Genomic DNA, 19434 nt, shown 5'->3' with positions numbered 1-19434 from the left:
ACAGAAAGGAAGGGGCAATTCCCCCCCTTACTATATTTGTAAAACCCCTTTATTTTATTTGTGTATGCTCTCTTGAAAGGGGGAAAATAAGCCTCCATCTCCGATGATGTCAGTCGTTTGATTTTGTTTTTATTTTAACAACGGTAAATACGTCCTAGTAAATTGTGCTTCATTATTGACCATTGAAACAATGATTTCTAGTATTATCACCTTCCTAAATCAATGGCATGTGTTGATCCCGAAATATTCTCATGATACTAAACTCATATTTCTTTTCATTGATTGATTATAATACTCTATCGTATTTCAGATATGATTTCATATCTACTCTAAAATGGTGGTTGAAGTCTCATGATAAAACTTTTAAAGTCTTAACAACATCTGTATTTAATCGGACGAGAATTTTTAGCAATATTAGTAATATTGCTCAACACCCAAACAACCCGAGCGCTAAAATCTCTTTTTAAATGCAGATGCTGAATTGATCACAAGGAGCAACAGCTATAGGATATGGAGATTCTCAATGTTTAATATACATGAGAAAAATAATATGTTCATACAAACTTGAGTTCACTTATCATTATTATGATGAGCTCGTAATTCGCGCCCCTCCTTTGTCTATATCCTGCGGAGTGTTCCAGCCTGCCTACACTGTGTGGCCGGCCGCCATTACAGGAGTCAAGGAGATTAAGGATAATTCCATCAGCAATTGTAAGCGTTCAACGCTCCAACCCCACAACTTTAGTAATTTGATCATGTAAAAGTTCCTGGTGGTGGACAACGTTGATTTTAGGTATATACAGTATATTATTTGCGCATTTATCTACAATTGCACTAGTGGTGTATGACTACACACACACACACACACACACACACACACACACGGGTATACGTACATACATACATACGTACGAACATCCATACATACATGTAAGTAAAGGCATGATACAAATTTTTTAAGAGACAGGGTAAACACACGTGTAAAACTCTTTTCTTGTAACAGTGTAATCACACACACACACACACACACACACACACACACACAGTAGACTGCACTGCTTCTCTTTCCAAGCTGTCAACAACATAGTAACTCACTTTGGGCAAGAAATTCAACTGCAATACCATCCACTCTAGGCCGCCTTGCCACACTTCATCTTACGCATGGTTTTCACCAACTCTTCCCATTTCACCGTACCACTCTCAGTCACTCCCTTCGCACACAACCCCCCACCCCCCACTACCTCACATCTGCATCCATATCATCAGGCACATTCAAAAGTCCTTCAAAATACTCGCGCCATTTCTTCTTCACCCCACACCGCCTGTTGCCGGCAACTTCTCCATTTGCCCGCTACACCGATGTTCCCATTTGTTCATTTTCCTCACAGTATTTAAAAACCTTCCAAAAGACTTTCCTGTTCTCATTGAAATTACCGATTCTCTCTCCCTCACCCTAGCTCTCATTTGCCATTTTTCCTACCTCTTGCACCTTCCTCTTAACCTGTCCAAGAGTCTCTTTTGCTCGCCTGTTTATCAGCATGTAATCCAATAATGCCCGCATACCATATCTTTCCCACTCACCCACATACACTTGTGTATGTTCTTTTTAAACTAAGTATTCCCAGTCAGCAGGCTTTTTTTTTCTTCGAGCCCGCAACTTCACAAGCTGTTTACCATTTCCAGTCACCATATTGAATACCCTACGTCATCCAGAGTGTACCCTCAACTGTCGCATTGTATACTAGGTATTTAAAATCATCGATCACTAATACCCGGTCTCCTACATCCAAACTGCTGACACACTCGCTCAGCTGCTTCCAAAACACTCGCTTCTCTTCATTTTCCTTCTCATGGCTGGATGCATAAGCAACCTTCTTTAATCTCTTCGTGCACGACCTCCCACCACATCAGGGACAGCTCAGTGTAAAGGTCCTTTCTTGTGTCCGGATCTCTACAGAATTCTTATGTCGTCCTTTTAACTGCAAGACAGACATGAATCCAACTCGCAGCCTCCAGTCATGGACAGCCACTCACTCCCTTTGAACAAAAAACATCATTTTAGGCGTCGCGTATGACGCACACAACATTCACTTCCCCACACCAGTACAACACGAAAACAACAAACAAGCTAAATGCTCTCAGAGCACTAACTGGCACCAGCTTTGGGAAGAAAAAAAAAATAATCCCCCAACATCCTTAACCAGTATTTCATTCGCTTCACTTAAATAAGCCTCACCTGCCAGGTCTTCCATTTTCTTCGGATATACACCCAACAGAAACCACACTCCCCAGACAAACACGGATCACACTCACACGGTACAAACACCTTTTCACCATATCTCTATGCTTGCAGCCGGTTACCAGATAAAATGATCATCCAGGCACATCTTATATAAGTACTTTATTTTCTTCTTTTTATAGAACTGATTCCCCTCCTGGCGTTTTAGATTCTCAGAGTACACACACCATTGGTCACGTCCGCTTCGGTATATTTACATACCCATCCCTCTTTATCCAAGGTGAATGAGGGATAACTGCTATTTACGCTTTCCTCAGCAGGTGCAAATAAGTGGTCTTATTACGAAGATTCCCGCGTAAGTGGTCTGAGTCACTCCTCGACCCTATCATTAAGATGCCAACTCAGTTTCAGAACCTTTGGGTTAGGGAATATAACTACACAGAACTTGTGGTACTATAGCACAAACATTACGTAAGAATGGAAGGTGCAATATTGTACGGAATTGTGAATATCATTTTTTTTCATTTTCGTAAATTAACGTCTAGGTACGCGTGTAATCTTTCTGAGGATTTCAGAATATGAAATTATTTCGTTTATTGACTACATCGTTTGCCACTGACTGTTGTGCTATGAAATATATTATCGTCAGTATGTGATGTTATGCTGTGGTATTACCTTAGCTAACAAAAGAACATGAAATTCGCTTTATTTTGGTAGCTGTTCTTAAAGTCAAACAGATCGTTGGTAGACAATTATTGCCTTGATTTTCTGTTGTTAGAGTCTGTCGTTCCACGGTTGCCTCAAAGTTACTAAGTAATTATATTACTTTATTTGATATTTTTACAGCATACGCCGTGCTTTTAGAAGTTACGAAATTTCTTTTTATATGCAATCGATAGATCTATTTTTATAGAAGCCCTCGGCTTGGAAATCTCATTTCCAAGAGTAGGGTAGGTCAGGCAAGGCTTATTAGATTAAGACGTATAACATCGCTCTCCAAAAAAGAGTATGTGGGGCTAAGTGTAAAAATAGTTAATTTCAAAAGACCATTGCCTGGGAATCGCAGTCCCTGGCCTTTCAACACACCGAAATCCTTTATGCATTTCCAGTCATATTCAATCAAGATAGCGACCCTTCCCCATGGCTATAACTCGCTCCCTGAAGTGTTCATTGTCGGTACCAAGTTCACCGGCATTTGTCCTTCTGTTGTGTACCTGGCCTTAGAGTCACATTGTGAAGCTGTGTTCACCTTCCCGATGTTCCACCATGCGGGGGAAAACAGTCCAAAATGTAGTTTCTCCCCCGTGAGAGACTAGACCACATTAATCCTATGCGTTGTCTTGAACTAGTTGTAATCATCACCACATCTCAAGTAACTGGGGTTGAACAGGCTTTTCCTTGAGTAGGTGTCCTACCTAGATGGCCATTGATACCGTTATCATTACGGCAATAATTGTTTCCCCTTATTTGTATGGTGCCTTAACTTTCTGTTTTATTGTCAGCTGTCGCGCTACGGCCTTTTTCATGTCTTTCAACCACTCATATTTTTTTATCGTTTCACAACAGTCATGTATTGCCCTTTTTTTAAGCCTTCTGTCCATCATACCACACACTTCATCTCGCATCCTGTCAGGGACACCTACCTCTACAATCCTATCCAGTACTGCAGAGCCTTCACTTCACCCTGAAGAGATGTATGCACAGTTACCACTGGGAGAGAGAAAATAAGAAACGGGGAGTACTTTCGTTTACTACATCCTCAGACAGAGTGGGGAAGATACAAGTGTTGAAGTACTTCAAAGCACAACAGGTATCAATGAGGCGGGGCTTTCATTAATCCCCCTGGAGAGCAGATGGGCACTAATTATGTGACCTGATAACCTGATCTAACCTCTCCTTACATGGTGTATGGACAGGGTTATTCTGCTGAAGACTTCCTAATCATTATTTCAGTTAACAGTTTGTCACATTTGAAATGGCCAAAGGACATATTTACATCTTCCTGTACTTTGCTTTGAAGTCTTCAGTCTCCCAATCCCATTGTTCCTCTTCATTTAATACCATCTTTGTGATGTCTTCACCTGAGGGCATCTTTTAACGAATTTACACTATAAGGGCAAAATTTCAGAAGGACTAATTATGTATCCATATTTTTGTTTTACTTGTTTGTGCTCTAAGCTATAGAGGACCCTAACCATACTAGTTCATAATCATTTTATGGTTTGAACACCATATCCATACATATTGTCTCTTCCTGCCCTCAGTTCCAATTAAAAGATGTTTTATCAGCACGTGAGACGTTTTACGTCACAGCCACCTGTACTTAGCACTGGGGGCAAAAAATCTATGAATTACATTTAACTGTATAGCACTGTGTCTTACCCTGTGGAGACCCTAGTTACTCTTGTACAGGTTGCCTTTTTACGCTGTGATATGAGATACCTTTTGTCAACAGCAACTAATGTTACCCCTCCCCCGGGAAGAAGGTTACAGTTGTTAACCCCCGGGAAGGTTACAGTTGTTAGCCCCCGGGAAGAAGGTGACAGTATTTGTTACCCATTGGGAGGTGGGGGAGGGAGTGAAGCCTTAGTGTATGCCCCCCATTTTAATGGCCAGTTAGCAAAAGCCCCTGGATCGCTGATTAAGGTTTTTAATGACTGAATAGATGTTGAACTGTTAGCGATTACAAAAAGTATTATGTTCCTCATTCATCCATTGGAGTAAGGGGAGGCTAGGCCAAGAAGTACCACCATGGGTCAGCAAATGTCATATTGTTCTTCATGAGCTGAGCTAGTGGGACGTGCCAGATTTGAATGTTTGTACAGCATGGAATGTGGAAATTTTACCAGATTTTTCCTTTTTTCTCTAATTTCTCGTAATATTTCTTGTTAATTGATTAGAGTAAAGTATTCTTTTGGAAACCCTGGTCTTAGGGGCCCTCCCTGAATTTCTGGGTTCAGTTCTATAAGGGTTAATTCAGGACTGGCCAAAAATCAGTATGTTATAAGAATTAAAACAGTTTTCCAGATAAAATGCAAAACAACTCAACCTGGTTAGAAATCACTTATGTGAGGAAAGCACCCTTTGATTTATGCCATCAGGCATACGTAGAGATGCATGGAATTTCTGGAGTGATTTTGTCACAAACAGTGTGGTTACTGTTGTATTTCATTGCTGATATCTATTATTTCCTAAGAATTTCGGAGCTTCATAGATTATTACGTAATGAGAGAATTCAAGTCTCAGACAGCTGTCCTTGACATTTTTGCACAGACTGACATGTATGGGAAAGAATTTAGGCTCTTGCATCTGGTGCCAATACATAGGATGCCACCACAAGCATTAATGGCTATACATTTCAATTCACTACAGGGTCAAGTGATTCAGGAATTACAGCTGTGTGCACCCCAGCTACTCTGAGCGGAAAATGATATAATGTAACTTAGTCGCCAGCTGCATGAATGGAGGTGAGTTATTAGTGGGCCTCTAGTATGATAATCTTTTATATGAATGCAGGAAGTTTTGTTTGTTATTAAAGTATAAAAACATCATTAAGTTGTTCAGACAAATAATTTACTGGTGGTTTCCTTTGGCCAGTAGCTACGAATTTATTATAAAACTAATCACTTTTGTTAAGAGATTTTATTTCAAAAAGTTTCCCTTTTTTTTTTAAATGAATTCTTTAGGTTAGAAACCACATTAATATACAAACGTGCGGGTACTTAAGAGCAATGCTTTTTGATACTATGTCATCCTTAAACAAATTTTGTAACTAGTTTTCTTATAACTGCGTTGAACTGAACTCTTCCCAAACTTATTAATCTGTTTCTTACACAGGTTTCTTAGATTCTCTGAGGGACAGATGATCATAAAGTTTACACAGTAAGCTTTCTTGGTACTGTTCTGTCTTAAGTTGATTCACATTATGGACCACAGCAGAACCCCAGTATGAATTACCTAGAACTTTTACCTGGTGAAGTGTGCACCTTCTTTCAGCCAGCTGATTTTACCAAAGCATTGAAAAACCATGTGTAAAGTTGAAAAGATGTCATTGAAAAGACACATATGTAATGGAAACATTTCATTTGTATATTTGAATAATTGAAAGTAAATATTTTAAATCATGATAATCATAAAGAGGAAACTGTATTTTACTGGGTAAGCTTCTCAAGCAACATTTGCCACAATACTGTAGCAGCAAATAATCACAACACTCACAGGAGCATCAGCCAGGATGTTATCAACTGTCACACTTCTTTGCTTTAGTCTTCAAGTGACGTCTTTGCTCGCTGTAGAGCCCTTTGTAGTTTCTACTGGAGGTGGAGGGTCTGACCTTTTCATAGAAAATGTTGCACACGATATTATGGAAAGCAATCAAGAGCTACAAGTGGATGTTAGCCAGCAATATCCAGAGAGAAATTCTGGAGGGAAATGTGAGAAGGAATGGAAGGAAAAAAAGGTGAACCTTATATTAGGGAAAGATTTTAAGAATGAAGATGGGATGGAGATTAAAGACAGAATGAGGGACCATGCAGAAGATGGGAAGAAGGAAAAGGAAGCTGTAGAGACAAAAGGTACAGAAAAGAAGATGAAGGAGAGCACAGTGGAGAGATCAGAACCAGATGCTAAAAATGCAAAGCCACAAGGATCACAGACATCAGGTATGAAGATCATTGTCAACATAATGCTTAAGTCTACATGTGTTATGAAGGTTTCCATGGAACTTGATGACTTGCTGTATTTGAAGAAATGTATACACCTTTAGCTCATGAATTGCTCATAAATTGTTAACTATTTAGGATGGTACTGGGCAGCAGAAACTCTTGATGTAACAACCATCCCCATCGTCACTCGTCCACCCGGATTGCCTCTCACAAGCCCGCCCATTGGAGACCTTCATCTTTTGCATCAGTACTCAGTAGGTGCACCTTCTCTTTCATTGCTGACTGGAAAATGATAGACACACTGTCTCACATTTTTAAGTCCATAGATTTTTTTATGCTTGATATCATCTTATGGAGATCACTCAGGAACAGTAAACAGCATATGGCAAGTTTGTGAGCTGGAATTGACCATTAGAATCTCTGCCTCAAAAATTTTGATGAATGAAAATTTTAGAACGTTAGCAATCCTACTGAACTATGAATGAATGTCAGAGTCTGGCCACAATTCATTGCATCCTATCTTTGTGCTTCTGCAATTGTTTTGACAATTTAATTAGCTATGCATCTGAATTGTGTTATAACTATGGTCAGTTTTTGGTAGGTTATCCATTTTCTTATTTTCCTGCATCTCATTTTTTTTTCTCACCTTTTTTGTAACATACTTTAGGGTTCACTATTTCCATAGTTTTATCAGGAGTCACACTTTGAACTTCAACTTTGATCTCAAAAAATTCTGATTCAGATACTCATTAATTTTTATTTTACAGTTTCCAAGTATTTAAAGAACTGAAAGCCAGAAGACCTGTAACATGTGTCTGAATTTTGCCTGAATTTTGCTTCTCATAAAAAGGTTTAACTTAGGACTTAACCTTCAACTTAACACTTTGGGGTCCCTTATGGGGGCCCAGGCAACATCCACAAGGTGAATTTAGGATGCCGTGGCTAGTGGTTACCATTATAAATCTTTACAAACAATTTTATTTGTGATATTAGTTTTAGTCATTCTCATGTTTTTTTTACATGTTATTGTTTTTAAATGATTGCTTTATGATATCATATACACTAATACTCATATTATGTACATATACATATTTTATAGCAGGATAGTGTTGAAAAATAGGCTGGAATGCAACACATCATTTGTTTATCTTATTAAGTAACACACATAGGTGCCAGAAGATGCATAGTAAATGTAGGACTCACTAGTAATGTATATAAAGCATTTTCAAATATCTACAAGATTCTTTTTAAATCTGAATTTGGTATTCATTCAGTTATTATATGATCTGAAGCATCTACTCTTAATGTATTTATTATGAAGAAAGTTCAGAGCATGGCACTTCATTAGTAAACATGTTCTCATACTCATAAACAGTTAAGATTTAAGACATAGATCAGTAGTAAGGACTTGATTAGAATTTGATAATCCAAAATAACTATAGTAGTTTTTAGCCCATGCCCATGATGATACTTCCTGATAGAAAAAACTTCTCTGCCTTAGGCTGCTGAAAAGGTTAATTTAACCCTTGAGTTCCGAGTGGAGGGGCATCACCTGATACTTGACCTTCATCCCACCAGGTAACTACTCCAATTCCTTGCTCTGTCATGCATAGTGATTGTTCATTTCTTCATCTGACTAGGCACCTGTTCTTGTTTCATTCCAACAGGTAATGTTTTTATCTTTATTTTTCCATGTTACCAAGGAACTGCTCTTATTCCATCTCACTTGGTAACAGTTCCATGTTCCTTCTCACCAGATAACAGTTCCTTGGTCCATTACCCAGGGTAGTTAATTATTCACATATCCATGCCGTAAGACAGCTTTCCTTTGTATCGTCCCATGAGGTAGCTAACAGTTCTCTTTTCTAACCCATCAGAATTATTCCCTCCTCTCTTCCATCATGTAATTATTCTGATTTTTTTTTTCTATTTCACCTTACCATTAGACTTTTCCTACTCTGTCCAACCAGACCATTATCCCTATTTTCATCCCATCAGGTAACTCTTCCTTGTTTCTTCCCACCAGATAACTGCTCCTGTTCCTTATTTCATCTCACAAAGGAACTGGTCCTTGTCCTGCCCCACCAGGTAACTTTTTCATGTTCTGTCCCACCAGGTAATTGTTCTCTGTTTTATCCCACCTGGGGAACTTCCTTTTTCCATCCTGCTGTGTAGGTAGAATTTGTTCAGTGTTTCATCCCAGAAGACAACCACCTCAGATCCTTTTTGCCAGTTTATTAGTAATCGTTGAATGCTCTAACTTACTAACTAACTGCTTTGTCATCCCTTAAGAACTGCTTTTCTTATTCCATCTTTCTGAATAAGTGTTCCTTCTTCATCCCAGCATGTAGATTTTCTTTGTTTCATTTAAATGATTATGATTAATTAATTAATCCTGTATCATCTTACATATTACACATGTTTCCTCCTCCCAGGTAAATGTTCCTTATTACATTCCACATATAGCATTGCCTTGTTCTATTCTCTTAGGTAACTGTTCCATGTTTCATATTACTGGGTAATTCTTTCTTGTGTCATCCCTGGCCTTTTATTACTCTTGTCTTACTAATTGACATTTCCTTGCTCATCTGTAGTTATTCCTATTTAAGCCTACTAAGGTAACTCATTCTTATCAAATCCATCATGTGATATTACATAGCTCCATTTCAGAAGGTATTTGTTTCTTATTCCATCTCATTATTTAATTGTTCCTTGTTACATCCCTTCAGGCAACTGTTCCTTGTTCCCATACACAAGTAACATTAACTTATATCATTAGCTTACTGTTTTCCTGTTTTCATCCCATCAAAAAGCTGCTCTTGTTGTGCTATCTCTTGAAGTTATTTAAGCAGTCTCCTTTATATATTTGCCTTTGTTTTATTCCACTTTATAACAATTCCTCATTTAATCCTACTAGGTTACTTTTTTGTTTCATTTAATTTTGTAAATGTATTTAGTTGCATCTCACAGTTAATGGTAATTCTGTTTCATTCCAGTAGTTGACTTTTATTGTCCACTTTACCCAGTGAAGTTGTGTTCTTTCAAGTAAGCTCGTGTTCCTTTATCTTGTTTTTGATAATATTTTCCCTGTTCCATCTGATGAGGTAACTGTCATCTGGTATATACCCTTTTGTACCAGTGTATGAAGAAACTCCAAAGAAATCTTAATATGAATATGGTTTTTTCTTAGAAAGTTCAGAATTGGTGATTGTTATTTCAATCTTAAGAATTATACCATGTACCATTGACTTCAAGGTTATTAATATAAAGGTTGGGGCTAGGGACTGTTGACTTGAAGGTTATAAAGTTTTGTGAAAGTAGTTCCCACAAAAGATGTAATTAGCTTTGGATGTTTGCAGTGTGTCTGTAAGTGCCTATGGCAGGATCTTTCTTTTTATAGCATATTGCTGAATGGAATGTGATAGGAAATATTGATATGATGGGACATCATTGTTGATATACTCAGGAAGGGTGAATTAGATGTGTTTGGTATGTACATGACTAAGTTAGGGGGAAGCAGAACACAGGGCTAAAGTGAGATGAGGTGTGTTAGATCAGATGTGTTGTATGATACAGATGGCCATGCAAAGGAATGAATGGGTATTGCATTTGAAAGATGAGTGGTTTGAAGAGAGATTAAAAGCTCGTCTTTAAGCTTTAGGGTATTAGTTATGAAAAGCAAAAATTAAGAGATACTTGTAATGCTGTGGGAACATCTGTTTAATTTAGCACACTGGATTTAAGTTGAGGATGTGTGCATTTATGCTGAGACTGTGTGCACTTCATTGCTGGATAGATGAATTACTTATCATGGTTTGCAGGGTGTGTTGTAGTGGTAGTTTGTTGGGTGTGTACAGATGGTTAAGCATTAAATAATGTAAAAACGTTCAAAGCAGATATCCTTAATGTCTTTGCGTGTTAGGGATTTGCTTTATAGAAACCCTTGCAGGTAGTAGTGAAGAACAATAGGGTATAGATTGGATAGTAGTGTTCATGAAAATTGTGATGTGTTGATTGAAAGTGGTGAAGGAGACCAATGTCAGCTAATCATAATGTGAGGATGATTCCAATTAAAAAGAAAAATAAAAACCTTTGAAGAGCAGATTGCAAGGAATGGTTGTGTTGGAGGTTGTGGCAGAGAGTATTGATGAATAATGATTGCCATGAAAAATAATGTTTAAAGACAATTGCAGTGAAAAATAGTTGTGAGGTGTAGTGGTAAATGGCAGTGATAACGATTATTACCAAGTAATTTGGGTAAACATTAGTCATAGTGTTACTTGTGGAGGGCATTTGTTAAGGAATTGGGTGAATAGTTGTTTTAGTTAAGGATTTTGGTGGGGTTAATGGTTGTGATGGACAGCAGTAAATGGTACTGATATTAGATGATAGTTTTAGTTGATTTTAATTCAGGGTGATTTTGATGAAAGGGTGTTACCAGACTCTACTGGCCTGTGGTTGCACCATGAATGAAAAGTTACCTTCAGTGAGGCTGTATCATGCCTGCTGATGAAAAAAAGTACAGTCTCATTGAAGAACATCTCACCCTAATGAAGTCTTTATGACTGTGACAAGTAGATATACGTGAAGCTAATATTGTATGGGGAGTAAGGGGTTGTTGTTGTCATGGATAAGTGTCTAGGATTTTTTTTTTTAGGGTCCAGCCATGGACAGAAATCCACATCAGTGCTAGGCCTTAGTTGAAATATAAGAGGTTAATGAAAGGGAAAATGAAGAGACTAGAGAAAGTATTTACGAATTTTGGAGGAAGTGAAAAATTTGTCTTTTAAAATGTGCCTGGTTATAGCTATTGGGAAAGACTTAAGGGGGTATAGAGTTCCAGAGCTTCGAGGTGTAGGGAAAGAAACAGTTATCTAAACAGCCCACCCTTGAGTTACCAACAGCCACACAGTAATCATGTGACACAGCAGTTTGCCAAGTATTGCATGTAATAGAGTGGTGGGGGCATACAAGCAGCCAGCTCTCAGGGGCAAATGCCAAAGTGATACCCATAGAAGGAGGGAAAGGGAACCAACATTGCGATTTATGGCAAGCAATATTAGTGAAGAGTGTTGATTGTGATGGATAGTGTTACAAATTATTGGTAATGGTGGGGAGTACAATGATGGTAGTGACATTGACTGGGTATGACAAAGTGGAGTGGCAAGGATTAGTAATAGTTAAGTTGATGGTGAATGGTACTTCTGTAGCACTGATAGTGCTACGGTAGTGATAACAAATAGTGGGTTAAGGTAGTGTAATGACAGGTTTTGATAGTGGGGTAATAGAAGTTCTTGTTGGCTAAGAATATTTGCAGTAATGGATAGTAGTAGTGGCTGTGACTGTTAATGGTAGTAACTGGTAATGTTGAAAGTTATGGGATTTACTAGTATTATTGGAGGACATTGGTGATGAAGTATTTAGGGAAAGGGTAGGAGTAGTAATGGTAATGGTGAAGGGTAGTGACAATGGGGGTAAGTGGTCTTCTCTTGTGGTGGTAGATAGTATTACTGACTGGTAATTGTAAAGGGTAGGGATACTGACTAGTAATAGTATTGGTAAATAGTAATGGCAGTGATTGTTAGTGGTAAAATATTGGTAATAGTTGATAGTGATAAAGAGCAGTGATAGTGAGTGGTAGAGATGAGTAGTGGTGGAGTTTTGATAGTGACATGTTGTAGTAAAGGGTTGTAATAGTAGTGTTGCATTGGTAATCCAATAGATAGATCAATCAGTGGATAATTATTTTCCTCTCACAGGGACCTTCTGGGTGCTACCTACAAAGAACCAGTATTAGGGACTATCAGGGTGAGTTATCTGCCATGCTTTTGTACTCTAACATTACATATACATTTTGCTGCAGTATGTACCTGTGCATTGTTGTAAATAGCACTGATCTGTGATGTGCATTATACATTTACTTGTAAGAATAAATCAGTATGCCATTGTCTTTTTAACGGAGGTGTATCAGCCATTCAGCAAACAGAAAGTAAGTGCAAGTTTTGAAGGATTTTCCATGCATTGATGGATAATGAATAAGTGGCTAAGGATTGGTTGAATGCTTGTGTAGTTCCTTTGTTTAAAGGCAAAGGGAAACTAGAAAGGTATAAGTTAGTTAGATGTACCTGATGAGGTGTATGGGAGAGTAGTGATTGAGAGGGTGAAGGCATAAACAGCACATCAGATTGGGGTGGAATGGCATGGTTTCGGGAGTGATAGAGGATGTGTAGATCAGGTGTTTGCTTTGAAGAATGTGTAAGAAATACTTAGGTTAACAAAAGGATATGTTTGTGATATTCATGGATCTTGAAAAAGCATACAACTGGGTTGATAGAGATGCCTTGTAGAAGGTTTAACAAATGTTTGGTGTGGGAGAAAAGGTTTTAGTAGTAGTGATGAGTTTTTATGTGGGTCAGGTGTTTGCTTTGTGTTGAAGAATATGTGCAAGAGAGGAAGGTGAGTCTGTAACAGGGTTGTGTAATGTAACCATAGCTCTTCAATTTGGTCATTGGTGTGGTGGTGAGGGAGGGTAATGTAAGGGTTTTGGAGAGAGGGACTGGTATGCAGTTTGTAGGGGGTGAGAGGTGCCTGGGAAGTGAGTGTGTTGTTGTTTGCTGAGGGCACAGTGGATTTGAGTGAGAAACTGCATAAGTAGGTGTCTGTGCTTGGGAGAGTATGCGACTGGAGAAAGATGAGAGCAAATGTAAATAAAAGCAAAGTTATTAGGTTTAGCAGGGCAGAGTGATAGGTTGATCAGGGTGTGAGTTTGAATGGAGAAAACTTAGAAGTTAATTATTTTCAATACCTAGGTGAGGATGTGGCAGCAAATGGAACCATGGAAGTGGGAGTGAGTCATAGGGTTTGAGGGAGTGAAGGTTCTAGGAGTCTTGAGGAATGTGTGGGAAGAGACTTCATTTTCTTGAGGGTAAAAATTGGTATGTTTGAAGGTATAGTAGTCACAACAATGATGTATGGATGTGAGTCATGAGCTATAGATAAGGATGTGCAAAGGAGGGTGCATGTGTTGGAAATGGAATGTTAAGGACAGTATGTGTTGTGAGGTGGCTTGATCAAGTAAGTAATTGAAGGATAAGAGAGAGTTGTGGTAATTAGATGAGTGTAGTTAAATGAGTTAAAGAGGGTGTGCTGAAATTCTTTGGACATACAGAGAGAATGAGCAAGGAGAAGTTGACAAAGAGAATGCGCTGTATTTGTCAGAAGTGGAGGGGAAAAGAAGACCAAACTGGAGATGGAAGGATGAAGTGAAAAATATTTTGAGCTGTTGGGATCTGAACGTGCAGGAGATGAAAGATGTATATGGAATTGAGTCAGTTGGAGCAATATAGTATAAAGGGGTTGACGTGCTGTCAGTGGACTGAACCTAGGCATGTGAAGCAGCTAGGAGAAACCATGGGAAGGCCTGTGGGGCCTGGTTGTGGATAGGTTTCGGTGCATTGCACATGACCACTAGAGAATGGATGTGAGCAAATGCAGCAGGTCTTCATCAGTTCCTCACATACATATGTGTATATATATATATATATATATATATATATATATATATATATATATATATATATATATGTGTGTGTGTGTGTAACCTAATACTTTAATCTTCAGATTTTGATGTGGGATTTCATGTTGCAAAATATCCTTTGGAACTGCTAGACGGACAGGTACCACATAGGTTTTTTTCTGCTGTTCATAGGTTTTATGATAATCTGCAAGACACTTCTTCAATTCTTTACCATGCAAAATTGAAAGCCTTTTTATTGATGCCTTTAGTGCTATAATTTGTTAGTACTTTGGGGTGGTCTGTATATGATGTCTAGGTCTTCAGTAAACCACCAAAAATGTTTGTAATCCATTTACCTGAGATGTCTCAGCAGTACTATCCAAGGGTCTTTTATTTTTTGGGTTGCACCCTCACCATGATTTTTTTCCTACTGTATGACTTGCTGAAAATTCTGAATATTTACCCTCAGCATTGAAATTGTTACATCTGTTGAACCGGTAACATACTGGTGTCAGTTAATTTTCTTCATGTTCCATCTTGTTTAAGCTTTATAAAAATATTTGTACTATCCAAATATCAGACAGGAGTTGTCTTGTTACATTAAATCCTCATTAAATGATATGTTGTCAGGATGTATACAAAGGCAAAGTTGTGTCTCATCTGGTTGCAAATGATGGTCCAGGCCACTAGACATCTGTGGCTGCCATAATGGCACATGTTTTAGATATCAAATTGAACTATGTTCTGTTGTCTCCATTTGCATATTGCTCTTAACCTTTGATAGGAAGAGAGGCTGGCCTTGTGAAGGGGTCTAGGGAGAGTCAGGTCTGGGTTCAGCCACCAATCATGGCACTCAAGCCAAGTCCAGCAGTGCTAAATACATCCTAGAGCACACTGCCATCATTAGCATTACTTAGAGATTGATCTGTGAGTTTACTCTGTGCATACCACACCATTTGATTTAAAGATCCCAAGATGGCCTTTAGGCTGAAGGTGACATAAGTCTTCTATTGTCAGTTTTCTTTATTGTTAGTTCATTTAACATAGCTGTTTCAAATGTTATTATCTGCAGGATGCTAAACCACCACTGGAATGCGAGTTCCAGGGTAACATCAGAGGAATACATGGATCATGGGTGGCAGTATCTCTCTGTGGCGGTATCAGGTGAGATCTGTTTTTGTTTTCAAATTTCTAAATTCTAATGCATGTACATGTGATTGCCTGATTGTGCTTATGAGGGATGAGCTTTACATTTGTGAGACCCTATCTCTCAACCTTGCATGGAGTTTTCTTGATTTACTTGTGCTAACAGCATTTATTCCTCTTTGCTTAGCTGTCTCACCCATACAAATGTCCTTATGAGCATTTGTGAGAGCTGCTGCTCAATAGGGAGTTGGAACACCATTTCATCCCCAAAAATAATGTGGATCCATGGGGTTGATCTGTTCTTGTATGGAGTTCTCACATCTGGGGTGTTTCTAGCTCTTCAGACTTACTTGACAGGGTTTAGTTGAAAATGGTCTGACATATCAACTTTCCCAGACTAACGTCAAAACTTGATCCATTTGCCCTTTGCTGTGATGTTGGTTCACTCTCTTTTTTTAGAGGTCTTACTTTGGTTTTTTCTCGCAAGAGCTGGCTGATTGTGTGTTCCCACCACTAGCTAGGCCACACAATGCTTGGTAAGCTGCTGCATCACTTGATTTCTATGTGTCCATTGGCAACTTAAGGGTGGGATGTTTTGATGCCTGATTCTTTCCCTACAACTCTACCCTGTCACGTCTTTCTCCATAAATTTTTTTTATATTAAGGTTTCAGTCATGGACAAAAGTCCACATTAAGGCCAGGCCTTTATTGAAATATAGAAAGGATTATAAAGGGGAAAAGAAGTCACATTTCTTAGTTGAACAATGCATGGATTTTAAGTCTAAGTTCAAGAAATTTATCTTTATGCACAGAATATTGGGATATTCACTGTTACATAGATAATCCTTCTCTACAGAGGTGTGATTGTGGGCAAGGCACTGGCACTATTAGTGGAACCCACCCAGAATGCCACTACACTAAATGAACCACACCGTGTCTACTCTGCCAAGCTCCAGCAGCATTCATTTGGAACTAGTGGTGGGTGATACTTATTAAAAATTCTATATCCATATAAGAGATGTTCAGTATTTATTTATTTTGTGATGAAAATTAGCACAAATAGCATTTACTTGAGGGGATAATTGGGTTATATTTACTACCGGTAATTGCTGTATGAACCCTTGACATACCATTGTCTTGTGAAAGAACTCTTTAGGATGTATGCATACACCTGAACTGCTGAAACAACTGATGGATTCCAAATACATTAGTTGGATTTCATGCTGAATACAAGAGTTTCAAAATAGAAATGAAGCTCTCCAAACTGTTGCTGAACACTGGAGTGATAGCTTGCTTTATTGTTATGCTTGAATTCCTCTCAGTATTTCGTTTGCTAAAATGATCACATAGGTTTGTAAATTAAAGTGATGCCAGAGGCTGTTGAAATACACTATCATGGGACGAGATCTTTTGACTATATAGGTTGAGGTGGTGTTACATTTGTCAAAACTGAAAGCTTTTTTAGTTTAGCTTATGAAATCATCCTAACCTTTATTATGGTACCATGTTTTATGTCCACCATTTGTAAACAGTTACCTATTGATATACATGAAATCATCATAACCTTTATTATGGTACTATGTTTAATGTCCACCATTTGTAGACAGTTACCTATTGATATACCTAAAAACACTGGTTATAGATTTTGATGTAACTTTATATGAAATATTTATTTATTTATTTATTTTGCTTTGTCGCTGTCTCCCGTGTTTGCAAGGTAGCGCAAGGAAATATGTAGACATTATTTCAGATGAGTTCTGTAATTAATGAACCCATACATGTCAGCCAATTAAGTGTTATCAGTGGACTTCATTTGCATGAGTAAAAAAGTCATCTTTGGTGAGGCTGTATCATGCTCCATTGATGAAACAGAGTATGGTCTCATTAAAGAACATTTCACTAAAGGAGTCCACCTTGCTACTGGCTCTAATGCAGTCTTAGGCTGCAGGGGCCCATGGAAGAGGGGTCATTGGTAACACCAGGGCCCTTTCAGAAAGTTCTAAGGTAATCATAAGTTACTGAAGTTAGATAAGCTGGTACTTGATTAAACATTATAACAACTTGAGCAAATTTGAATGCTTATAAACATGATTTACATGGGTATTATTTTTGAGTTAAATGATAACAAAATTCACTCATATTTGTGAGGTAAGGTAGCACTTATTTAGCGATTTAAACCAGTCAGTTAATCATTAATTATAATGTGAGATATCTGATTTGAATTTGAAGGTCATTCTAATCTGGTTTGTGGAAAGAAGTGTGTTTCATACTGATGAACAGAAGAACAGGGAAAAAGAGAGATGTGGTCTTGTTGATTCTTTTCTTACCTATATGCTGTTTCCTTTATAAGCATAACACACCAGGAACAGACGAAGAATGACATCATTTGGTCATATCCACTCTTTAGCTGTCATTTATGATGTTAGAATAGACTTACAAAATCATCAGTAAACACCTGAAAATCATCATCCAGTTTAGTAATATATCCTCTTTTGTTTGTTACAAAAGATGTGGCCCCTTTCAGTATATGGTAGGCTTTTGGGTCCCTGTGGTCATAATAGCTTGGTCTGTAGGGTAAGTACATAATTAGACTGGCAGATTCTATACTGTACATCTGTTCTGTAAAGCAAAGTTTGAAGTTTGATCTTATAAAACTGACTCCTTTGTCTTTACCTAATTTTACAGTACAGGAAGAGCATTCTACACCCTTAGGACCTTATCTTTTTCAATTTTTTGACCATCAAGTAACTTAATAGATTTTTGTTAATCACTGGCATTTACTCTGCCCTTGCTTATTTTATTTTCACCATCCACCACCCATATGCTGAACCAGTGCTTCTTTACATAGAGCTAGATGTTTTGGAACTGTCAGTATGAAGAAGGTTATTCTTGTTAACTCTGTCTCTTTGAAGAAGAGTCAGTAAAGGAGATACGAAGTACATCAATCTTTTGCACCCAAACAGATGGGGAATATTTCTTTAAGGTTTTACAGGTCCTTTCATACTTTTCTCATAGTGTCCATGAAAAGCCTCTCTCCCTCCCCTTATATTTCCAAAGGTGTTGCACAATTATTGTTTATTGTGACTGAGAATAGTATTTCTAATGGTGTGAGCACCAGCAACCTGCATGTGTGTGCCTCAAGCTATCTGAGCTGTCACTTCATTTTGGGAATTTTGCTTCTGGGTGTGTATTTCTTCCACCTATGCTTTAAGAAAGGAGGAGAAAGCCCGAATTTTCATCTGGAAGCGAGAAAATGTGGGTACATATAAGATTTCTAGGCATACTGGATGATCAGAACATATGATCAGGCAACACTTCTTCAGCACTTCACCTTGTTTAAGAGATCAAGACTTGATGGACCCAAATACTTGGACCTAGAATACTTCAGGAATCTTGCTAGGTCCATGCCCAGATGTCTGCAGATGGTAATTAAGGCCAAAGGAGAGACGTAGTAATGAAATGTTAATGTGACAATTCCTTTAAAACTGTATGTAGGAGGTGGACAGTTTTTTGTGTGGAAACTAGAAGAGCTTTAATACATCAAGTCCGACTTAGCTTGAGGCAGAGGTGCCTTTTCAAACCAGCCTTTTACAGGCCAAAATGCTGGGTCTTTTAGCAGGTTCTTAAAATCACTCTTTGCTGGTTGGAGATTAAGTTCAGATCTTCCAAGTCATTTGGAAGTCCAACACATTAGTTTCTCTTATGTTAGAATGTGCTCTGAGGTGGAGTTAGAAATCACAGCCACACCAACAAGAAAAATATTAGGACAGCTCAGACTGCTATTATAGAAATACACTGTTCAGGTGATAACAAAGGATTTCATAGAGTCTGCTCAAGGACCAGTTTTTTACCAATACAATTTTTCTAGT

At 38.1% G+C, this 19434-nt stretch overlaps 1 protein-coding gene across 3 annotated transcripts in view; it reads left to right on the top strand.

Annotated features, from left to right (window-relative positions):
• LOC139749556 (disintegrin and metalloproteinase domain-containing protein 12-like) overlaps window positions 1-19434 on the top strand; it is a 53136-nt gene that overhangs the window by 2558 nt on the left and 31144 nt on the right. Inside the window, exons 1-8 of one of the 3 annotated variants that reach the window (XM_071663565.1) lie at window positions 3301-3641; window positions 5612-5706; window positions 6077-6900; window positions 7039-7157; window positions 8405-8481; window positions 12663-12711; window positions 15492-15583; window positions 16422-16543. In XM_071663565.1, the coding sequence (XP_071519666.1) occupies window positions 6474-6900; window positions 7039-7157; window positions 8405-8481; window positions 12663-12711; window positions 15492-15583; window positions 16422-16543 (886 nt within the window). In that variant the 5' untranslated portion in view covers window positions 3301-3641; window positions 5612-5706; window positions 6077-6473. Of the gene's footprint in view, window positions 1-3300; window positions 3642-3739; window positions 4050-5611; window positions 5707-6076; window positions 6901-7038; window positions 7158-8404; window positions 8482-12662; window positions 12712-15491; window positions 15584-16421; window positions 16544-19434 lie in introns of those variants that run through there. The other 2 variants (XM_071663566.1, XM_071663564.1) reach the window with 2 other exon arrangements.

Source organism: Panulirus ornatus, chromosome 7 (genome assembly GCF_036320965.1).
Source record: "Panulirus ornatus isolate Po-2019 chromosome 7, ASM3632096v1, whole genome shotgun sequence".
Taxonomy (NCBI): Eukaryota; Metazoa; Arthropoda; class Malacostraca; order Decapoda; family Palinuridae; genus Panulirus; species Panulirus ornatus.
The sequence above is the reverse complement of the archived record's forward strand: the minus strand, read 5'-3'. Positions and strand labels throughout refer to the sequence as shown.